The 20,181-nt window shown below is 37.2% G+C and overlaps 2 protein-coding genes across 9 annotated transcripts in view; both read right to left on the bottom strand.

The window, feature by feature from the left end:
• The window catches only part of rab3aa (RAB3A, member RAS oncogene family, a), a 22,876-nt gene extending 13,157 nt beyond the window's left edge, over positions 1 to 9,719 (bottom strand). The window contains exons 1-3 of the mRNA XM_017431360.3: positions 9,613 to 9,719; positions 6,343 to 6,567; positions 1,856 to 1,974 (exon numbers count right to left, since the gene is read on the bottom strand). Coding sequence (XP_017286849.1) covers positions 1,856 to 1,974; positions 6,343 to 6,567; positions 9,613 to 9,615 — 347 coding nt within the window. The 5' untranslated portion in view covers positions 9,616 to 9,719. The remainder of the gene's footprint in view (positions 1 to 1,855; positions 1,975 to 6,342; positions 6,568 to 9,612) is intronic.
• A 1,450-nt stretch (positions 9,720 to 11,169) lies between these two features.
• The window catches only part of LOC108244848 (cAMP-specific 3',5'-cyclic phosphodiesterase 4D-like), an 83,618-nt gene continuing 74,606 nt past the window's right edge, over positions 11,170 to 20,181 (bottom strand). For all 8 annotated transcript variants that reach the window (XM_037981945.1, XM_037981947.1, XM_037981948.1 and 5 more), the window contains 7 exons: positions 18,038 to 18,136; positions 17,707 to 17,871; positions 17,297 to 17,396; positions 16,989 to 17,143; positions 16,776 to 16,898; positions 14,474 to 14,656; positions 11,170 to 14,400 (listed from right to left, as the gene is read on the bottom strand). In XM_037981945.1, the coding sequence (XP_037837873.1) occupies positions 13,933 to 14,400; positions 14,474 to 14,656; positions 16,776 to 16,898; positions 16,989 to 17,143; positions 17,297 to 17,396; positions 17,707 to 17,871; positions 18,038 to 18,136 (1,293 nt within the window). In that variant the 3' untranslated portion in view covers positions 11,170 to 13,932. The remainder of the gene's footprint in view (positions 14,401 to 14,473; positions 14,657 to 16,775; positions 16,899 to 16,988; positions 17,144 to 17,296; positions 17,397 to 17,706; positions 17,872 to 18,037; positions 18,137 to 20,181) is intronic.

Here is a 20,181-nt window from a genome sequence, read left to right as displayed (position 1 = left end):
CAACTCCAGAGTGAAAGAGTGTCCAACCCCTCTCAAGGAGACTGGTTCCAGAGCCAGAGCCGTGCGTTAAGGTGAGCCCGACTATTTCTAGCTGGAACCTCTCAACCTCACACACCAGCTCAGGCTTCTTCCCCACCAGAGAGGTGACATTCCACGTCCCAAGAGCCAGCTTCAAGGCCAAGGTCCCCGCCTTCACATTGCACCCGACCCCTTTGGCCCCTCCCATAGCTGGTGAGCCCATGGGAAGGGGGACCCACGTATCCTCTTCGGGCTGTGCCCGGCCGGGCTCCATGGGTTAAAGCCCGGCCACCAGGCGCTCGCCAACGTTCCCCACCTCCAGGCCTGGCTCCAGAGTGGGGCCCCGGTGACCCGCGTTAAAACAAGTATCTTTAATAAAACAAGCTCTTTACTGTCAGTGCCAGTGTTTGGGTTACACTCCTCAATCGTCAGAGGCTTCTAAGGTCAAAGCACATGTAATAGTTACTTAACAAGCAGGTTCTTTGACACTTATACGAAATACACATTTGCTACTTCTACTCTGCTGTACATCTATTTTTGTAATGAACTCGATGTGAGCTGCTCCTCTCTGCCTCTCACTGACCAGCAGTATTCTCTACTAACCAATAGTTGATTAAAGGACTAATTTATCCTGATCCTTACTATCTGATGTCAAACAGCAGAATATAGGTGACCAGGCACAAATACAACTGATGCATTTTGGGTCAAATGAAGAAGTCAGAGGACTCTAATATATCTAATAATAACAAAGGCTGCATAGCATTTCCACTACACTGCTAGTGACCTGTTTTACTCACAGCCATTTACACAGACCTTCTTTTGACTTCAGCATGCAGATAAAGTTGTTTTAAAGATAAACCTCAGCTCCAACTGTGTTCAGTGCTGTTATGTTTTCAGACAGCTTATACCGCCTCCTTACCATCTCTCCTATCAGACGACTTTCTTTCATGTTTAAAACGTTACCTCAGGTTTAAGACTATCCTGCATCGTGAATGGCTTTATGTGTTTCAATAAATTAGTCTGTAATATCCAGTTTAGCTACAAAGTGCAAACTGCGTCCAGATATTTGTGTTAAAAACACTCAGTGTGTTTTTAATCGCTCCATGCTCAGCTCTTTATCCATCCTCTGTGTCACTCTTTTTGTCCCTATTTGATAACTTTATCATAACAATGTAGCTAGATAACTCTGTTGGTGTTGTTTTTACACATAATAAATACAGTAATCTCTTTGTTAGTTTTTAATGGCAGTTGGAAACAAATCCAGCTCTGATTTGGTCCATTTGGTCTAGTTCGTCATCCCTTGTTTTTTTGTGCTTATTATAATAGATGCTGGATGGTGTTCAGTGGAGCACTACCTAAAATCACAAGGCGTCAGGGACTTTTTACGTACATCAGTAATTGTTTTAGTGAAACAAAATGTATGTGAGTTGGCAGATTTGGACAGAGATGTTTAATAAAACAATTTCAGTGTTAAGTTTAAATTTAACCACTGAATCAAGTGTGTTGGAGCAGTGAAACAAGTAAAACATGCAAAATAGTGGCCCTCGAGGACCAGGATTGCCTACTCCTGGTGTAGACCTTTAGTACTAGCTAATGCAGCATTCTTTCATACCAGTATGACTTTTCTGTAAGCCTAAAAACCAATTGAAAAAAAACAAGCCCTTGTTTGGCCAGCTGTTTGCTTAGCCAGGATTAGGCCTTCTGCCCTTTTCTCCACACTTTGTGCTCTATGACTGATGACAACTACTGATAACTATTTGACAGGACATCAAGTATAACCAGAATATCCCTTTAACAAGTTTTCATCCTTGTTTGCACACACTGTGTTGTTTCTTACCAGTCTTGCACAGCGTTGAAAGACTCCTCATTGGTGATGTCATACATAAGAATGAAGCCCATGGCTCCTCTGTAGTAGGCTGTGGTGATTGTCCTATAGCGCTCCTGCCCAGCAGTGTCCTACGCAGACAGATAAAAACAATGATTTGTTAAAGATTATTAAAAGTGTATTTAGAGCGTTGGTCAGAAGAGTATGAGTGTGACAACAACAACAACAAAAAAAACTTGCCCAGTACCTAAAAAGAATTTGTGGCTGAGCACACTTTTAATTGTTAACAGGCAGCCAAAGTCTCAAGAGCATTACCCAATTCTTCTGCAGTCCTGTGTAAAAGCAAGTGGTTGCAGGGTCATGTGATACAGCATGGGCTAAGCATGCTTCAGGCTATTAAAGTGATTGTGGAAACTGAAGAGGTCAGAGTATGACAGCTCAAAATTATTAGCACCAAGCACTAAGTTATAAGCAGAACTGACAACATCTAAATGATGTGTGTGATTTGGAGGAAAACCTTTTCATAAGTTCTGTCATGAAACAAAAGTCACGAAACAAAACAGAGAAAAAGAGAGCTGAGCTGTAGATCCTCACCACTTCAGCAAACTCTTCCACTTTTTGACAGAGCATCCCTGTCACTCCGTCAAACTGTAATCAGCACAGTTCTATCACACCATAGTTTATGTCTGTAAGGTGCATACTCACAGATACACAAAGAGCACCTTACAGTCAGAACACACACCACTGTATACACAGTCATGTCATACTTCAATCCTTTACCGTTTGTTAATTTGTATCTTGCCATTAAAGTTCATTACAATGTCTTTTTGTCACTGGCTTAGAACAACAAAGGGTGTACACTTGAGGGTTCAGGAAAGCATACATTTTGTGAAATATGATGTTTTTATGATCATGTGATTTTGTGTTAATTTTTTTTTTGTTGTTTTGTTATTATTTTTAGTTTATTTACATGGTTTTGGAAAAAAGAGAGAGTGAACTAAATTATTAAAAATATATTTAAATCAAATGTTTTTAAAAGAAATGTTATGCTTGGTGGGAGGAGCTATAGCAGGGGTGTCAAACTCCATTCCTCGGGGGCCACTCTCCTGCATGTTTTAAATGTGTTCTTGCTTTAAAACACCTGATTCAAATAGATGACTTGTTGCCAATCTCCTGGAGAACTTGATGATTTGGTGAGGAGGTAAATTAACCATTTGAATCTAGTGTGTTGGAGCAGAAAAACCTAAAACTCCCAGGACAGCGGCCCTCGAGGCCTGGAGTTTGACAACCCCGACCTATAGATTTAACTGGTGCTGCCTAGCATTGAGGAGTCAGAGAGTGAGTAAGGTGGTCACAAAGAAGAAGGATTGTGGTCTTTCCAGTGAACTTGTAGGGAAGTCAGGTGTTTTCCCCGTTTTTGGAAGAAGAAAAATAAATACTTCAATGAGATGAATGTCCTTCTGACTTGCCTGTGATTTTTGTTTGAGGATTTTTTTTATTTTTTCATCAAGTTGTTTAGTTGGAATAAACCCCAGTGACACTTTTCCAAATAATAATCAAGCTGCACCCTTTTTAGATGAAGCTTTTTTAAAACGTGATTATATCTCAGTTAAAGCCTGCTAACTCTGTGTAGCTGAAAAATGCAGCTGAACTTTAGAGGATAAAAAATACTGTCAGCAAAACATTTATGAGTGGCTGCATCATCATCATCTTCATCAGTGAGTCAAACAGAAGACAAATACAACAGGTTTACACTGTATTTATTGTAAAACATATGAAATAGAATACATTTTAAGTTAATATGTGAAGCACTTTCACAGAAGAAAGAAATGTTTTAAGACTCTCCTGTGAAACGTGAGGAACTGTACTTTTAAAAAACAAAGGACAAAAAGGGCCTTTTATTATTAATATTACTTTTTTATTTATTGCCATTATTTTTATTTATTATAAATTTTTTCAAAGCAGATTTTTAGCCAATAAAGTATTGGGCATTTTTGGCATAGTTGTTGCCTAATTTTTATTGAAATTTTTCAATTTTGAATATTGTCCCATTTAATTATTGCAATTTGTTTAGTCCACTGTGTAATAAAACACATTGTTTAGATAAAAAGTTGTCATTACATTATAAAACAGAATTTAGGAGGAAAAAACAGATTTTATACAGTCCTACAATGTAGTGGAAATGAACTATATTGCTGATTTTAATGATTTATGATTATTATTTTCTATCGTAGCCTACATTTTAATAAATACTTTGTCAGTTAATAAATTTGAACTTTATCAGGAACAACTAAAACAAACATCTAATTTAAGGCAATTCACTTTCTTTAAAGTACAATAGATGCAATGTTTTTAAACTTAACAAGTAATTGTTTTCAGTAACCATGATTACTATTTTGATCAAAACAGTTGTGATTATGATTTTTTTATGATTATTTTCCATAATCAGGCAGTTCTAACACCAAGTCTAACAGTTGGTGCAAGGAGCCAGATTGATGTCCACATCACCAGTTCAATTTAGATCATTTCACTTATGAGAAATATTGGATTGTATACAATGAAGTCCTTATAATTCACTTGTATCAGCATTTATATGCTTCCTCTATGAGAGATCACAAAGATAATCAATCGGTTCATGGAAGGAGATTACTTTTGCAGCCGATAAAAAGGAGTGTTTATAGACCACAATGGTTAGTTGAGCCAAAATTCAGCGGGTGGTTTTACAAGTTTGTTTCGTACTTAGTGAAAATAATAATATGATGTGTGCTAATTTATCCTTGCTTAACAGTAAAATTACAGTAAATTCAGCATTAGATATGCTTTGTTTTGTTGTTCCATGTAGTGATTCAACATGCAGCCTGTGCCACAAAAAGCACAGTACAGTAAAACATCTCTCTGTTTTTCAGAGTTCTCTGTTGTTATTCATTGATGCTCAACCCTGAGGTACTGTCTAAGATGTCCACATATCTCTCTCACCTGACCTATGAACAGAGATTAGACAATAAAGTTCTTATAGATACTCATCCACAACTCTTTGGTGATATCCTGTCACATACTACAGTGATGATATCAATGTTGGGAAAGCAGCACCTGTTAAGCAACATGCTTATCGTGTGAACATGACCAAGAGGGAATTGATGAAAGAGGAAGTGAACTATCTTCTGAAGCATGGGTTGGCTATACCAAGCTGTAGTCCATGGAGTTCTCCATGCTTGGTTATACCAAAATCTGACGGAATACCTCGCTTTTGAGGAGAGCTGCCTTTTTGTTTATTCTCAGTTTTCTCCTGTTTTTGTGCTTGTTAGGAAGGTTATCTTGTAGGTTTGTATTTTTGCTTTCTGCGGCTTTAAGTAAGTTTACTTTTACTTTTTGGTAGGGCTGTTTTGTTTGTTATGTTGGCTTGAGCTCTCCCTGAAGTTTAACAGTCTGAACTGTATTAAATAACATGGTGTAACATAAAACATCTTAACTGCCAAACCGCCTCCTCACTGTCGCTGTCAGAATTTATGTTAGCCCCCTTCTCTACTCCTAGACTAAGCTAAGGGGACTTAACACGTGTGTTGGTGCTTTGTTTACACTTTTTCATTTGTGTTATTTTAATTTATTTGTAAATGTGACTTAAATTAGGATTCAAATTAGGTGCAAACAATTTGTATTTATTTTAATTGTATTTTTGTTTAAAAATGTATTTCTATAGGATCCATTTGTAGCCATTTGGTGTTTGGGCATAGTTTGGGTTTGTTTTATTTGGCTTTTGATAGTTCAGTTTCATTTGTTAACAGTGTTTGGTTTGCATGTGGGTTTACACTTTAAGCTATGTTTTGCTTGACCACTGGGGACAGAGATATATAAGTGTTAGGGTGAGAGGGCGCTAGCAAGGGGGGTAGGGGAAGATCATATAGTTTTTACCGTTTTTACTCTCTGTTGTTTGCTGGTTAGTCTCTATCATTCCCATATGTCATCATAATTGCCATCTGTTTTACATGCAACCATAGACTGCCACTCTGGATTTTGGATCTCATTTAATATTCAACTTGTATAATAAATGGGAGTTTCCCCAAACTTATCTCCCAGTCTGGACATTTACTTTTTGGAGCTCGTTAGAACCTGGATTTCCCGCACCCCGATGCAACTAAAAAAGGTGAAATTTGGTAGTTGCTACAATTTCAAAAGTGCTTTTTTGTAAAGCTGTAGTTGTGTAAATATTTGACAGAAATATCTTACAATATCACATAATAAATAGCCATATTTTCAACTTTCCTGTGAACTTTAATCATTTTATTTTTTCTAAATCATGGTTGGCCGGAGCTTGGCCGGCGATTGGCCGGCGATCCGCTGGCAGACAGCCACCTACCACCAGGCTTAGCCTCTTTTCTGGGGGAAACCCTGGAGTGATTCATCATACTTAAAATATCTCCACACATTTTTTTTTCACTCATTTCAAACCTCTGAATTTTACAAAAAATGGTGTACTTAAAACCTCAAACCTGAATTCTTACCCAGATCTGCAGCTTTATCCTCTTGTCGTTTCTGTAAATGGTTTTGACCTTGAAGTCGATGCCCACCGTGCTGACAAAGGCTGGTGTAAACGAATCATCTGCATAGCGGAAGAGGAAGGACGTTTTTCCCACGCTGCTGTTACCAATGATGAGGATTTTAAACATGTAATCAAAGTTCTGGTCTGAGGACTCCTTCTGTCCATATGTGGCATTTGCTGACGCCATCTATGCAGAAATAGAGGTCAAACAGATGTAAGTGACATTTTTAAGAAAACAGTTAATTCTTAATAAAATAGAGTCAATTGAATGGTTAAATCCACCAATCATATACAGCAATGTCAAGAAGAACAATACTACCCCAATGCTAAAAAAGTGAGATGTTCTGTAAATGTAAATAAAACAGAATGCAATGATTTATCAATCTCATAAACCCATATTTTATTCACAATGAAAGATAGTAAACATTAAATGTTGAAACAAAAAAATTGTCTTGATTTTACTTTTTTTTTTAGGGAAAAAGGGTAACTTTGAATTTGATGGTGGCAATACAGCTCCAAAAAAGTTGGAACAGGGCCAAAAAAAGTGGCAAAAGGTAAGTGGTATGAGCACAGCACACACAGCAACATTTTTATGCTGATTTTGTCCCAATTTCCCCCTTCCGACAATCTTAGAATACCCCAATTATTGGGATGACTCTTAAGCGATATTCCTGCAGTGTGTGGTGTGTTAAGAGTGATCTGGTTCGCTTGGAAGGTCATTGGGACTGCTCCAATCTAAAATCAGGGATATTATATTCAACATTGTGGATTGTTTTGGCCGGATATTGCTACGTGTGTGGCGTTCCCCCGAGGACGAACGAGAACGCAGCCCGTTGAATGTGACAGGTAGCCATTCAGAAAGTGCGGTAACATAAGCATGGGTGGGATTCCAAAACTAAAACCAGCTGACATGGTGCAACCGAAAGTCCAGTGGACATCGGAGAGGGAGGACTGACTCGTTGATCTGTTGCAACAACCTGAACGTTTGTTCAACATTTCATCTATGGCATATCATAACCGAAATGACAAGGAGAGGAGTTGGACCGAAATTGATACCGCAATTGATGTAACTTGTAACTTTTCGGCCATGTTTGTTTACTCTAAAGTCATGTATGGTAGTGCTGGGTTTTACAGGATTTCCTGTCTGGAATCTGAATGTTTGTGAGTTTAAGCAGAACCTTACTTTGGGGTCTCCTTTCAGTGGATCCCATCGCCCACTCACCACCACAAATATTTGTATTGTCCATGCTTTACAGGTTAACACAACTAGTTTATTACACTGAGCTGATAATGAATTCCTTAAAGTGATTGTTTTTTTAAGGTTTATAGTGTCATACTAATCACAAACAGTAAAACAATAACATAAAACAAACAAAAGCTCAGGAGTCCTGAGAAGGGCAAGTCTGTCTGGCCAAGGAGGGCCAACAAATTTATAGGGGTGGCCACTGGCCCCTTTGGCTCCTCCTTGGTGGCACCCCAGAATAAACACCTGTGATGGGATAAAATAATGATAGTACTGTCTGCACAAGGTCAAAATGGTCTCCATTACAATCAAACACTGTACTCATTCAGAAGCTGGAGTAGTTCAGCTTCTTGCTGGCCAGATAACGAACACACACCTCCATCTCATAGCAGATAACAGAGCGGTCAATTGAACTAGAGAAAAACTGAAACGACCAGCCCCTATGCAATTTATGTTAGCAAGATGAAAATTATAGCTGCCATATTGGCAGGACCTTTGTGTTGCAACATGAGCATGGCAGCAGACCATATATATCAAATTTAAAAAAACACTAAACTCAGTGAAAAAGTAAAATTTTTTGCCAATAATTATTATAATTATCAGGGCCAGCACTATAAATAACAAGACTTTACATGTCATTGGTGAGAATCATAAACCATGAAAAAAAATGCCTTTTGTATGAATAAGCCAACAGACAATACTTCATAATTCAAAACATATCTGAGCTAAAGTGATAAATTGAACACTATTGTAATACTTTTTTAAATTTATACCTTTCAGAAGCATAAGTAATTTTGTAGAACTACCACTTTACTTAGATTCTGCACTTTTTTTAATCCAGAATCAAGTGGGACAGATTTGTAGTGTTCTGACCGGTATGCAAAGAAAGCATACTCAAAGTAGTGTTGAATACACTTGTCCTGTATTACAAAATTCAAATGTTGCAGATACCAATTGGAAAACAGTGCACTACTTGCAAAACTGTTAAAAAAATCAACTATTAAAAATCAATGTAAAAATTGCAATACAATGTAAATGTTACTTTACTGTTAAAAAGGTGATTTAATATTTTTTTTATATCAACCACCCCAAGTTTCTATCCTCTCGTAAGTTCAGTCTAACTGAAAATGCCTACATACACTGGTAGCAGAGCTCTGGTCAGACTTGTAAAGTACTTCATATTGAAATTAAATTTTTTAAAGTGCAATTCTGTTCTGGTATGGTTGTAATGATTACAGCATTTGGTCATGACACACCACACACCACGCACGAGGCGATAACAATGTGCGGCTTCCACAAGTAAACAGCACAGAGTGCTACGCAAAGGTCTTCTCAAGATGGCTGCCAAAAATCTCACCTGGAGCCGTCAGTGGACGTTCCAGCGCTTCTCTAGTTAAACTGGCGGAAGTACCAGGGCTTAACAGGCTAAGTACTGGCTAAACTGACTATCCTCTCATCCAAGGAGCCACGGCGGTGCTCTGGGCTGGCCAGCCCGCTATAGCTGGCCACATCACTCACTGTGCATAAGACTCAAAAGTGTTTTTTGAGAACAGTGCTAAACCACTTTAACCAACCTAAGCCATACCGATATACTGTCCGGTCTTTAGCTTTACGGTTTAAGTTTGCTTTAGAATACCCACGAGATTTATGTATGTATCTTCTGTAACATGTCATTAAACATAATAACGTCTGAGCTAGTTTTATTAGACGGAACACTGATATGAAAGCCGTATTAAGGGTTGGGAAATGCATGCAGCAATACTAGCATCTCTCCATTTAAAACCAAGACAGCACTGCTACAGTTATTTAAACTGAACAGCATGCGCTAGCTAAGCATCCCAGCTATCTATGTCAAATGAAGGTTACTCTTGCTTCTTTATAATTCAAGTTTTATTCTAAATTACTGAGCTCGTAACCAGATCAGTAATCTACCGTATATCTGTTGCTAATTAACTCGGCTCCACGATGACAAATAAGCACAGGGTTTACCATGAAATCTGTTTTTCCTTCAGCTTCACTGCAGCCGCTTATACAGAGCCCCTGTCCACCTGCAGAGCGTAAGAGTGATTGGCAGGAACCTTGTCCAATCAGAGCAGAGGCGTAGATGAGTCATCCTTACAAACCCCGCCTTATTTAAGGCAGATTGTATTTCTTTTTTTAAATAGCGATTTGAATGGAAAAATATTTACAAAAACATTACTATTGTCTGCCGCAAAGAGGGGAAAGGCGGGTAAAAATGTGTGTGCGTGGGTCTATCTATTAGCAAAATTTCTCTGCATATAATTTATACAGTTTTACAGATATGTTTCTGAAATTGGGTTTGGGAGTAGTTGAGTCATTCACAACCCACACTCTGAGTGTGACATCCTACAATATCTCACGAGATTCTACTTAATGCACATAATGTTTTCAAGGTTTGACCAAAAGAACTACAACTCTGTCATTTCTCAACATAAGATGATCGTCATCTGAAATTCTAGCATAAAAGCAGTGGGTTATATGCATTTTCTCAAGAATGCAAAGCAGTGTTTTTAAGGCAAAGAAAATCTTTAGATAAGAAATGACAAACTTGTGGCCATTTTGGTCAAACTTTGAAAATAGCGTTATGTGATATCATAAGATGTCACACTCTGAACGTGCTGTAAATGACTCTCAGCTACTACCACATGAAATTATAGCTCAGTATTTTAAAATTCAATGAGTTATACCTGTTTTTGTCAGTTAGTGTCAATTAGCTGTGACAACCATCTTGAATTAGTTTGACTCTAAGAATTAAGCAGTTTCAGAGATCCATCCAATAGTTATTTTCTGAAAGTTTCATTAAAATCTGTTCAGTGTTTCATAAGATATTTTACCAAACAAACACGGTCACCTCCAACAATTAATGCCAAAGTTTTAAACAAACACTTTGTGCTATCTGTTAGCACTCAGAGTATGTGTTATTAATGAGTCTTAGCTAATACCACACCAAATTTTATCACAATAGATAAGGTGTCATGTTTACGACCAGGAGGCACAAATCCGAGGATCATGCGCCACCAAGGTATTTTCAGCTCCTTTTCTGTCTTTATGTGACTGAATTATAGCCACTTTGTGTTTTTCAAGGTAAGTTGTCTGTGGGGGCAGTCTTGAATTGGATTGGTTCGAAAAGTTAATTTGCAGAATATTGAGTGTATTCTACTAAAGTAATGTACACAAAAAGTAATAAATAAACTGGCGTATGTTTACATTGGGTTTGTTTTATCAATTGTTTTATTTGAGAATAAAAACTTAAAATTAGTGAATTTTTTTATTGGTGTTGGCTAACTGTTTTATATCTGGGGATGTCTGAACAGAAATAAAAATCTTTTAATCTTTCTTTTTTCCAAAGTAGACTATAATGACTATAGATTAAGATTCTGTAGGAAAATAGTGCAGTCTGCAGTAAAAGCTGAATGCCATTACTTGTTATTTAATGGAAACACAACTTGAACAAGGTTGAATAGGTCGAGAACTTGTTAATGGTTAATATTGTTCTCTGTTCAATTATTTACACAAAAGCGCAGAGAAGTGTTTCTGGTTTATTGACAATACAGTCTTATGGTTGTAATTGGAAAGAGGACTCACACACCTTCAGTTAAATGGTATAGTTTGGATTGTCAAAGCTGCAATGTCTCATTATATTCATATTCAGAAAATCACTAACATCAGATCTACTGGTCCAGGATTACTGTACGTTCACATTCTCATTCTGAACTGAAGAAGTCTCAGATTAGCACATACTGTACGCTGCAGGAAGTTTTAGGAAGATTCTGGTAAAGTCAGTGAAAAAGAGAGAAAGTCAGGAAAGAGACCATTCAGAAAACCGAGAAGAAAAATCTGTCACTCAGCTATAAACCAAGAGAGTTTCTCTAACAGGTTTTTTGCAGGGTTTAAAAAAATCAGAGAGAAAAAAAAGCTATGTTATTGTGAAATTGCACATGAATTACTGAGAGGACAATGTACAATATCAACCTGTTAGAAACAGCATGTAGTGCTGGTTACAGTGGAGTTCTCACTGGTGAAGGCACCCTTGAGTAACTACTTATTTTGGTGCTGTTCATAGGTACAAAAAGAATGTCAGATGTAACACATTGTTTAAAAAAATAAATTAAAGTTCAAAAATAAGATCTAAAAAAACTTGTCATTCATTTACACGTTGAAACATAATTTACTACTTTATCACAATAAAATTAAACAAGGTTTACCACAAGCTAAGTTTTGTAAATACTCCATAAACTGTTTTAAATTCTGCAATCAGTCTTGTGCATTTCACCATAATTCAGTGTTAATAATAATAATTCAGTGTACAATCACTCATAAAAAACAACTGCTGTAGTGGTCCGGCCCTTGCAATTCAACCCCCAGAATATTCATCATCAACAAAAAAAAAGAAAAAAAAGGCATTGTCATATTAGACTTCATCAAGTGCAGAACTGTACAAGTACCATTCAAAGTGCCTTTGGTTTTCCAAAAACAAAGAAACAAAAAGACAAGAACATCACGATTTTAAGACAATATTTGTTTCAGTTTTTTAGACAAGAGTTAAAAAAATGGAACATAGACACAAAGGTCAGGTTGGCACACAGGGCAGTACAATCATCCATCTTTGTCAGTTGTTGATGGAAAGTAGCCAGTGGCAAAATGGAAATTACAGTCATGGTTGTGTCATGTTTGCTTGGCATTTAATTTGTCATTGACTATGTCCCTGTGAAGGGTAAATATTGATCAATAAGAGGAAAAAAGAGAAAAAATTCTAGTACAGACAGCTGTCTCTTGGTAACCCACTGGGTGTTTTCTACCATTACAATTTTTTTACTGTATTTTGGTCAAATCATTTATACAAGGAGCAATCCAAAAAAGGCATAGTTTCAGTGAGGCGTAGTAACAGAAATGGATTTGAAAATAATGATAAAATCAGTTGAAGCTGTTCTCTCATTTAGTTTTAAAATTAGCTGGTAACTTTTTGTCACTTAACAGCTGTCTCTGGGTTATTTACTTTTACAGATCATTTATCTGAGTAGATGTTTGAAGATGTACACCGTTTCAACCTGAGTAGTAACAAAAATGAATTTGAATGTCAGAAATGCAGTTGAAGTTGTTCTCTCGGTAAGCTTTTGAATCACCTTTGAGCTAATAACTTTATCACATTCAGCAGCTGTCAATGTGCCTATGTTTTGGCTTAAAGCCCTTAAACATAATTAGAGCTATATCTGGGGACAAACCTGATTAGAGCTAAACTACTAAGACAACCTGATCGAATTGATGACCCCAAAACAAACAAAATAAAAATTGTAGGTCTTCAAATAATTAAAAAAAAAAACATAAAAAGAGAAAATAACTGACATTTCCTAACTGAGGAAAACTTTGCCAGTCCTTCACCTTTATCCCAGAACATTCATTTTCATTTGTAGACACTGGGAGGCGCCACATGCTCAACCTGAGTTGCTGTTCCTGGGCCTCCCAACACTGCACAGTTTTGTAAATGACAGTATCTTATTTTAGGATTATAAAATCTGAAAGAGAATACATTGAAACAATATGTAGTGCCAGCTCAGTAATAACATTTAAGCTAAAAAATGACTGAAACAATTAAAATGCCTTTTTGTAAAGACACTCCAACTTGAGTTGTTGGAGTATCTTTACAACCGTGATCAAGTGACACACAATATTTACTACATTTAAAATGTTCTTTGTCTTGCATCAAATCATAATTCTTTTGCTTTTTCTTTCTTTACTTTGCTTCACCAGCTTTCAAGTCTTTTGTATCAAAAGGATCTTCATTTAGTGTAATGAGATAAAATAACAATGAAAAAAACAAAAAACAAAACAAAAAACAAAACAACAAACATAACGTTATCCTTGTATCTGCCTGACAAAAACAAAAAACAGCTTGGTTGACTTTTTATTTATAATAATTTATCACTTTGTCAATTTCTCTAGGAAGTACACACTTCTGTTTTTAATTAATACCTCTTTGGCTAATTGGTGGAAAGATATTCTTTGTCAATTTATCCAAAGTTTGGGTGAATGAAAACAGAACACAGTGGTCAAGTCAGAGAAAGAACAGTGACTCAGCCTGTTTATCTGTCTCCAGTGCAGGTTACTGTTATGTAAAACTGAAGGCGTTTTTAAAGCCACACACACCTGTAGGCACTCCTTTACACCTCAACCTTGAGTCTCATTGGAACACTGTTCTGTTTAGTGTCTTTTTGGAGTGGGGGAAAGGTAGTGATAGAGATCAAGGCACCAAAACCAATATGAATTAAACCAACAAGGCCCAAATAAACATTATGTGCCAAGCCTGAAGCGTGGTACCCCAAGATGGCTTTCTTGCTCTGTTCTTCTGTCTTCTGCCACATCCTTCTCAGAGTCTAAAGAAAACGTCCTGCCAGAGTCAGAGGTGAGGGTTTTGTTGAGCAGTCGAGTCGTTGCAGACACTGAATCACATCCACTTCTGTGGGCCTTATCTTCTTCAGGCAAGTTCCCTGTGTCAGTCTTGCCTTCTTCTGCTAAAGCCAGCACAAACTGAAACCTTTCAGCCGTAACAGAGCCACTAACTCCACCAGGTGCTGAAGCATCTTGCAGGAGGGCTTCTTCCTCCTGGCTCTCTGGACTGGGTGAAGGGCTATGGGGAATTGTGCTCTGGTACCACTCTCTGTTGTCCTCTAACATGTCCAAGATCTCCTGAGCATCAGGATGTACAAGGTCAGCCCACGTCTCCCATAGAGGATGAACAATGTAGTCAATGAAACCCACCTGAAAGAGATAAGACAAGTGTTTTGGTCTGTAGAATTTTTTTTTATTGTTTATTTGTGATATTATTCTGTACCTGGTTCTTCTCTATGGACGCATTCTGTTTGTCACACATGGGACTAATCTCCATTCCCCTGTCTCTCTCCCTGTCTCCCTGAGTGAAAAATTCCACCATGATGCGATCTGTCCACTTACGGTACAATTCAAGAGGTTTTGTGGGGTTACTCAGGTCTGCACAGTGGACCATGTTCTGAAGAACCTGTAGTGAATACCCAAAAAATAAATATACATGAGATTTATCAATGTAATAAAAAATTCCAAGTATGCACCCTTTAGGGACCAGGTAAGTACCTGGTAAATACCCAGTAAGTACCAGGTACTGTATGTATCAGGTAAGTACCTACCAGGTAAATTCCTAGTATGCACCATGTACATACCAGGTAAAAACCTGTTATGTATCAGGTTAGTACTAGGTACATTTCAAGTATGTACTAGATAAACACCCGCTAATATCAAGATATGTCCCTGGTATGTACCCAGCATATACCAGGAAATTACTGGGTACATACTGAATAGGTACCAAGTAAGTACCCAGTAATTTCCAGGTAAAAACACTGGTGATTAGGTATGTACTAGGTAAGAGACTGGAAAAAACCAGGTGAGTACCCAATAAGTACAATGTAAATACCGGGTACATAACTAGTACTTACCAAGTAAATACATGATATTTACCCACTAAATACCCAGTACATATGTGGTTAGTACCAGGTACATACACATTACATTTAAAACCAGATATTTACATACACTGTATAAAAGCATATAACCATTTTTTTCACTTTTACTTTTTGACTTTAAATTACATTAAATCTTTTCTATTTTAGGTCAGTTACGATTCCCAAAAATACTTCTATTTGTAAAATGCCTGAATTATCAAAGAGAGGTCCCACGCACGGACCTGAACAAGAGTTGGACGCTTATGTCGGTGCAGTATTCTCTGAAAAGACAGGGGGCTGTTTTGTTTCGCTTAATGCGCCTTATAGTCCGGTGCTCCCTATATACAACAAAAGTTGGAAAATGGATAATTCATTGACAGTGCGCCTTATAATCCAGTGTGCCCTATATTGTGGAAAATACGGTATACGCAAATAAAACACCATAGGAATGTCCTGCCATCATACCATTAAGGAAGGGATTCCTTGTTTTCTAAATAAACATTTTTTTTGTGAAATGTGTGTATTAACCCTAAAGCAAACACAAAAGACCTTGTGAAGATGCTGCTGAAGCTGGTCAAAGCATGTCATTACCCACAGTGTAAAGGAGTCCTGTACCAAAATGGACTGAAAGGCCACTCAGAGAGGAAGAAGGAAAATGCCATTACTTTGAAAGCAACAATAGCAACATCACACAGGGACAAAGACCTTTATTTTTAGAGACATGTCCTGTGGTTCTAATGACATTAAAACTAAACTGTTTGGCCATCATGACCATTGTTACATTTGGAGGAAAAAGAGGGAAACTTCCACCATCTAAACTGTGAAGTATGGGGATGGCAGCATGTTTTGCTGCATGAGGAACTGGAGTGCTTCACGAAATAGATGGGATGATGAGGAAAGAACATTATGTTGGAATACTGAAGCAGCATCTTAAGACATCAGCCAGGATCTTGGGCACAAGTGGGTCTCACAAATGGACAGTGACCCGTAGCATACTGCCAAATTAGTTACAAAGTGGCTTAAGGACAACAAAGTTAATGTTTTGCAGTGGCCATCACACAGCTCTGATCACAATCCCATAGAAAAGTTGTGGGCAGAGCTGAAAAGGTGTGTGTGAACAAGGAGTCCTACAAACCAGTTCTGTCAGGGGAATGAAACAAAGTTCCAGCATACTATTGTGAGAAGCCAGAGAAAGAAAATCTAAAACATTTGATCCAAGTCATACAGTTTAAAGGCAATGCTACCAAATACTAAGAAAATGAATGTAAATTTATGACTTTAAAGTTAAAAAAACAAAAATTGATATTTGGGTATTTGACATACATAAATAATTTTGGGAATCTTGATTAACCTAAATCAGAAAAGGTTTAGCTTGATTTAGTGTCAGACAGGGATAAATTAAATGGTTGTTTTTAAAAACAGTACATACCGTGTAGGTACTTGGTACTTATTAGGTACATACCAGGTGCATAACACACTGGGTAAATAACCAGTAAGTGCTAGGTAAGTAACCGTAGAGTTACATGTATGTACTTGGCAAGTACTGGATACATATCTGGTACATACCAGCTAAGTACCACTATCCAGTAAGTGCCTGGTATGTATCAAAATGTATTATGTATTGTTTTCAAAAATTATATTTTGTATAAAATAATTTCTCACCTGTATGCGATCAGAATAGTTGTCCAGAAGCAGAACACCAAGACTGGTGACTTTCTTTGTCTCCACCATGGTTTTTAGGTCTGCTAATAGGTTCATGTGTTTAGACATATCAGTGGCCAGCACCTGCAAGAGCAACAACCAAATTCAATCAGATTTGGCTAACCAAACTCACAGAAACAACATTTATTAAACAGAGCTGTAAAGAGATCTTACCATGTCAATGACCATTTTACGTAGTGACTGTCTCTGTTTTTTGCTCAGGTTCTGAAAAATGTCACAGTTATCTTCCTGCAGAAGCTTAAAGCCCACAGCCAAGTGATGATTCTCCAGCACAGACACGTCATTGTACATCAGGGCAAGTTCTGAGTCTGAAGGAGCAGAGTGTAAACACAGCACTGTAAGCCACTTGAACATGATCCATACAGTACCTCTTTCTGAACAAGTATGTATTTACAGATACCTTATCCATATACACTATCGCAGCACATTTACATAGCCCTTGTGGAACAGTGCAAACTCACTGGTGTTGATGAGAAATTGGTTAGAAACTCCAGGGTGATCAACATCATGGATAGCAGCAGCAAACAGTGCAGCAAGGATCTCCAGATCAGTAAACACAGCCTTGGAAACACAGAAGAGGACAATCAATATGAGTGTGCCTTGGTACTCAGTCTGACAAGGGACAGATCCTGTTCCTCAAACTCAATATGTTGCTGTACATTCTTGGTTATCCAGGACAATCTAAATGATTTGAATAAACATCAACTGGACTTCCTTTCTTGTCACTTGTTATCTGATGAGAAGTTCAGCATCTCCGAGAAACAAAAATGGAAGTTCAGTCGTGCTTTTTTTTTTTTTTTAAGTACTTTGGACCTAAATACAGTGATGTTAACATTTGTGTCCGCTTTCTTTATTAGACTGGAATGACTACCTCCAGTGCCGGTGTGGACAGCAGCACATTTGTAGACTGGACTACATCTGCAGCATGAATGTTGTTGTGGTAAGCCACATCAGCATGGTAATGATCCTCCAATGTCATCATAAAATTGATGAAAATATCTGCAGGAATCTTGAAGGACTTCAGCAAGTCACGTTCCTGTAGCAGCAAAACAGACAATACACCATAAAGTATTTACAGACAAGATAAAAATCGGTCAATAATCAAGCATGTGAAGATGTTGAGGCATGCATTCAATTCTTTGTGCACTTTCACCACAACAAATATTTTAACTTTTACTGTAACTTCTGTTGTGTTGTGTTACCTGAAAGATTGTGTACATTGTGACCGTTAGTGGATGATTCCCTGAATACTCTGAAACCTTAAAGATGTCAATACCCCATTTGTCTATGTCTTCAAGTACCTGCCAGGGAATGAACAGTAATAGATTAAGCAACATGTGTATAACACAGCTAAATAAAACATCAAGGTACAGGTACAGAAATGTTATTTTGTTGCCGTACAATATTAGGGTGGTAGCACTAAACCTGGAAAGTCTGTGTATTTCCTGTCTGTCCAAACAGCTGTTAAAGATAGTAGTTATCTAAATAACAACTTCTTAAAATTTATATAAGTAAAAAAAAGATCTTTCACTAATCAAGCTCCTCTCTTTTGGAACCATCTTATAATTTATATATTGTCAAGTTACCCCTTTTAAAAATTTTGAATTAAAGATATAGCACCAATATACAACAAAGGTCATCTTAGAGCACCAAACAAAAAAAAACAGTTAGAGTTCATTCAGTTCTTATTATAATAGGATATATTCATACACAATACATTATGAAATGCCAATTAGTAAAAGTTGTCTGTCTAACAAAGCAAGCAGATTGTGTTGAATCTGTACTTCATTGCACCTATCTTGAGCAGCAGGTTAAGGAATTGTAGGGAAAAAAACTAGCAGAACCACGAAAGGATGAGTGGCCATTTGCCTCAGGCAAGTAGGAATTGAGAGAACAACAAAGAGGCACAGACAAAGACAGGATTAGGTCGGTAGGAGTTTTTTTAGGAGAAAAATGCAAGCTAGGGACAGCAATAATCACAAATACAAACATGGAAAGTACAGAGAGTGAAGACAGCAGCAGCGTAAGGAAATATGGATAGTTTATCCTACAGCAGTCTAAGGGATAGATCAGGAAACCTAAGCCAACCCTAACTGTAAGATTTATCAAAAAAAAAAAGCCTTACACCTAGTCTTAAAAGTAGACAGGGCGTCAGCCTCACAGATTAAAACTGGAAGTTTGTTCCACAAGAGAGGAGTCTGAGAACTGAAAGCTCTGCCTCCTATTCTAGAAACTCTAGGAACCACAAGTAAACCTGCAGCCTAAAAGCAAAGTGCACTGATTTGAAGATTTTAAATTCTATTCTGAATTTTACAAGCCAATCATAATCAGCCCAAGCCATAATCAAACTAATCAGCTGCTTAGCGTCCCTGGGGATATGGGGGCTGTGCACTTAAAAATGTTCACAAGACAAACTGACTCAATGTACATTAGTTGTAACAGAATGAGAAAAAAATGTACTATTTTATTAGAATCAGTCTGTACAGGTAGGGTGTGTTTCTGTACATTTTGGTATGTTTATTCAGAAAAACAATCTGTTTAACAAAAATAGGATTGAGATGCTTTCTACCCCTTCTACATCAATATCAATCCACTCCAATCCCACACTTAGTATGAGACAATCAGTTAAATTAGGGAAGACGTTGCAAATGCATTGCAGGTTAAAAGAGCTTCAAGATATTTTTTAATGTCTGGAAATAAATTAACGCCAATCAGGTGGGGACATATTTCACATATAAAGAATATACATATTTTCATTTTGTATGATGTATTTTATCTATCATTTGTATTGTAAACAAGATGATAAGATTACCAAATTTTTGTTTGAGTTTCACTGAATTTCATTCTGCTATCATTTAGAAACAGTTGTTGATGTAATGGAAAACAGACTGGAACAGTCACATGACCTGCTGCGCTATAAACATGTTGTAGAACATCGTTTTTAAAAAAAAAGTTCCACAAGGATTCGGTACATACTGAAAAACTATTTTGATTTTGCCATAATCAATGTTTTCTTAATTTAGTTGTTGTTACACTGGAAGCACTATAGGTGTTATCTGCCATTTCATTTAACCAGTTTTCTTTTGTTTTATGAGCAGCCAGGGAACTTAGGCATTGTAGTTTTTTTTGTTTTTTTTTTTTTTTTTAGAAAAGGTGTCTTTGTTTGTTATTTTTGTGCTGGAGAGCCTGAAACATTTTGCTTCCTTAAGTTTGTACTTCAATTTGTTTGTAAATCACATAATCACACATTAAATAAAATAGACCAACTCTACAACCACTCGTGGACAGACACTTCATGTCCGTCTTAGTAATATATATATTTTATTTTATTTTTTTGGGGGGGGGG

The sequence above is a fragment of the Kryptolebias marmoratus genome, linkage group LG20 (assembly GCF_001649575.2).
Source record: "Kryptolebias marmoratus isolate JLee-2015 linkage group LG20, ASM164957v2, whole genome shotgun sequence".
Lineage (NCBI taxonomy): Eukaryota > Metazoa > Chordata > Actinopteri > Cyprinodontiformes > Rivulidae > Kryptolebias > Kryptolebias marmoratus.
Note: the sequence above shows the minus strand (reverse complement) of the source record. Positions and strands in the feature narration are given on the sequence as shown.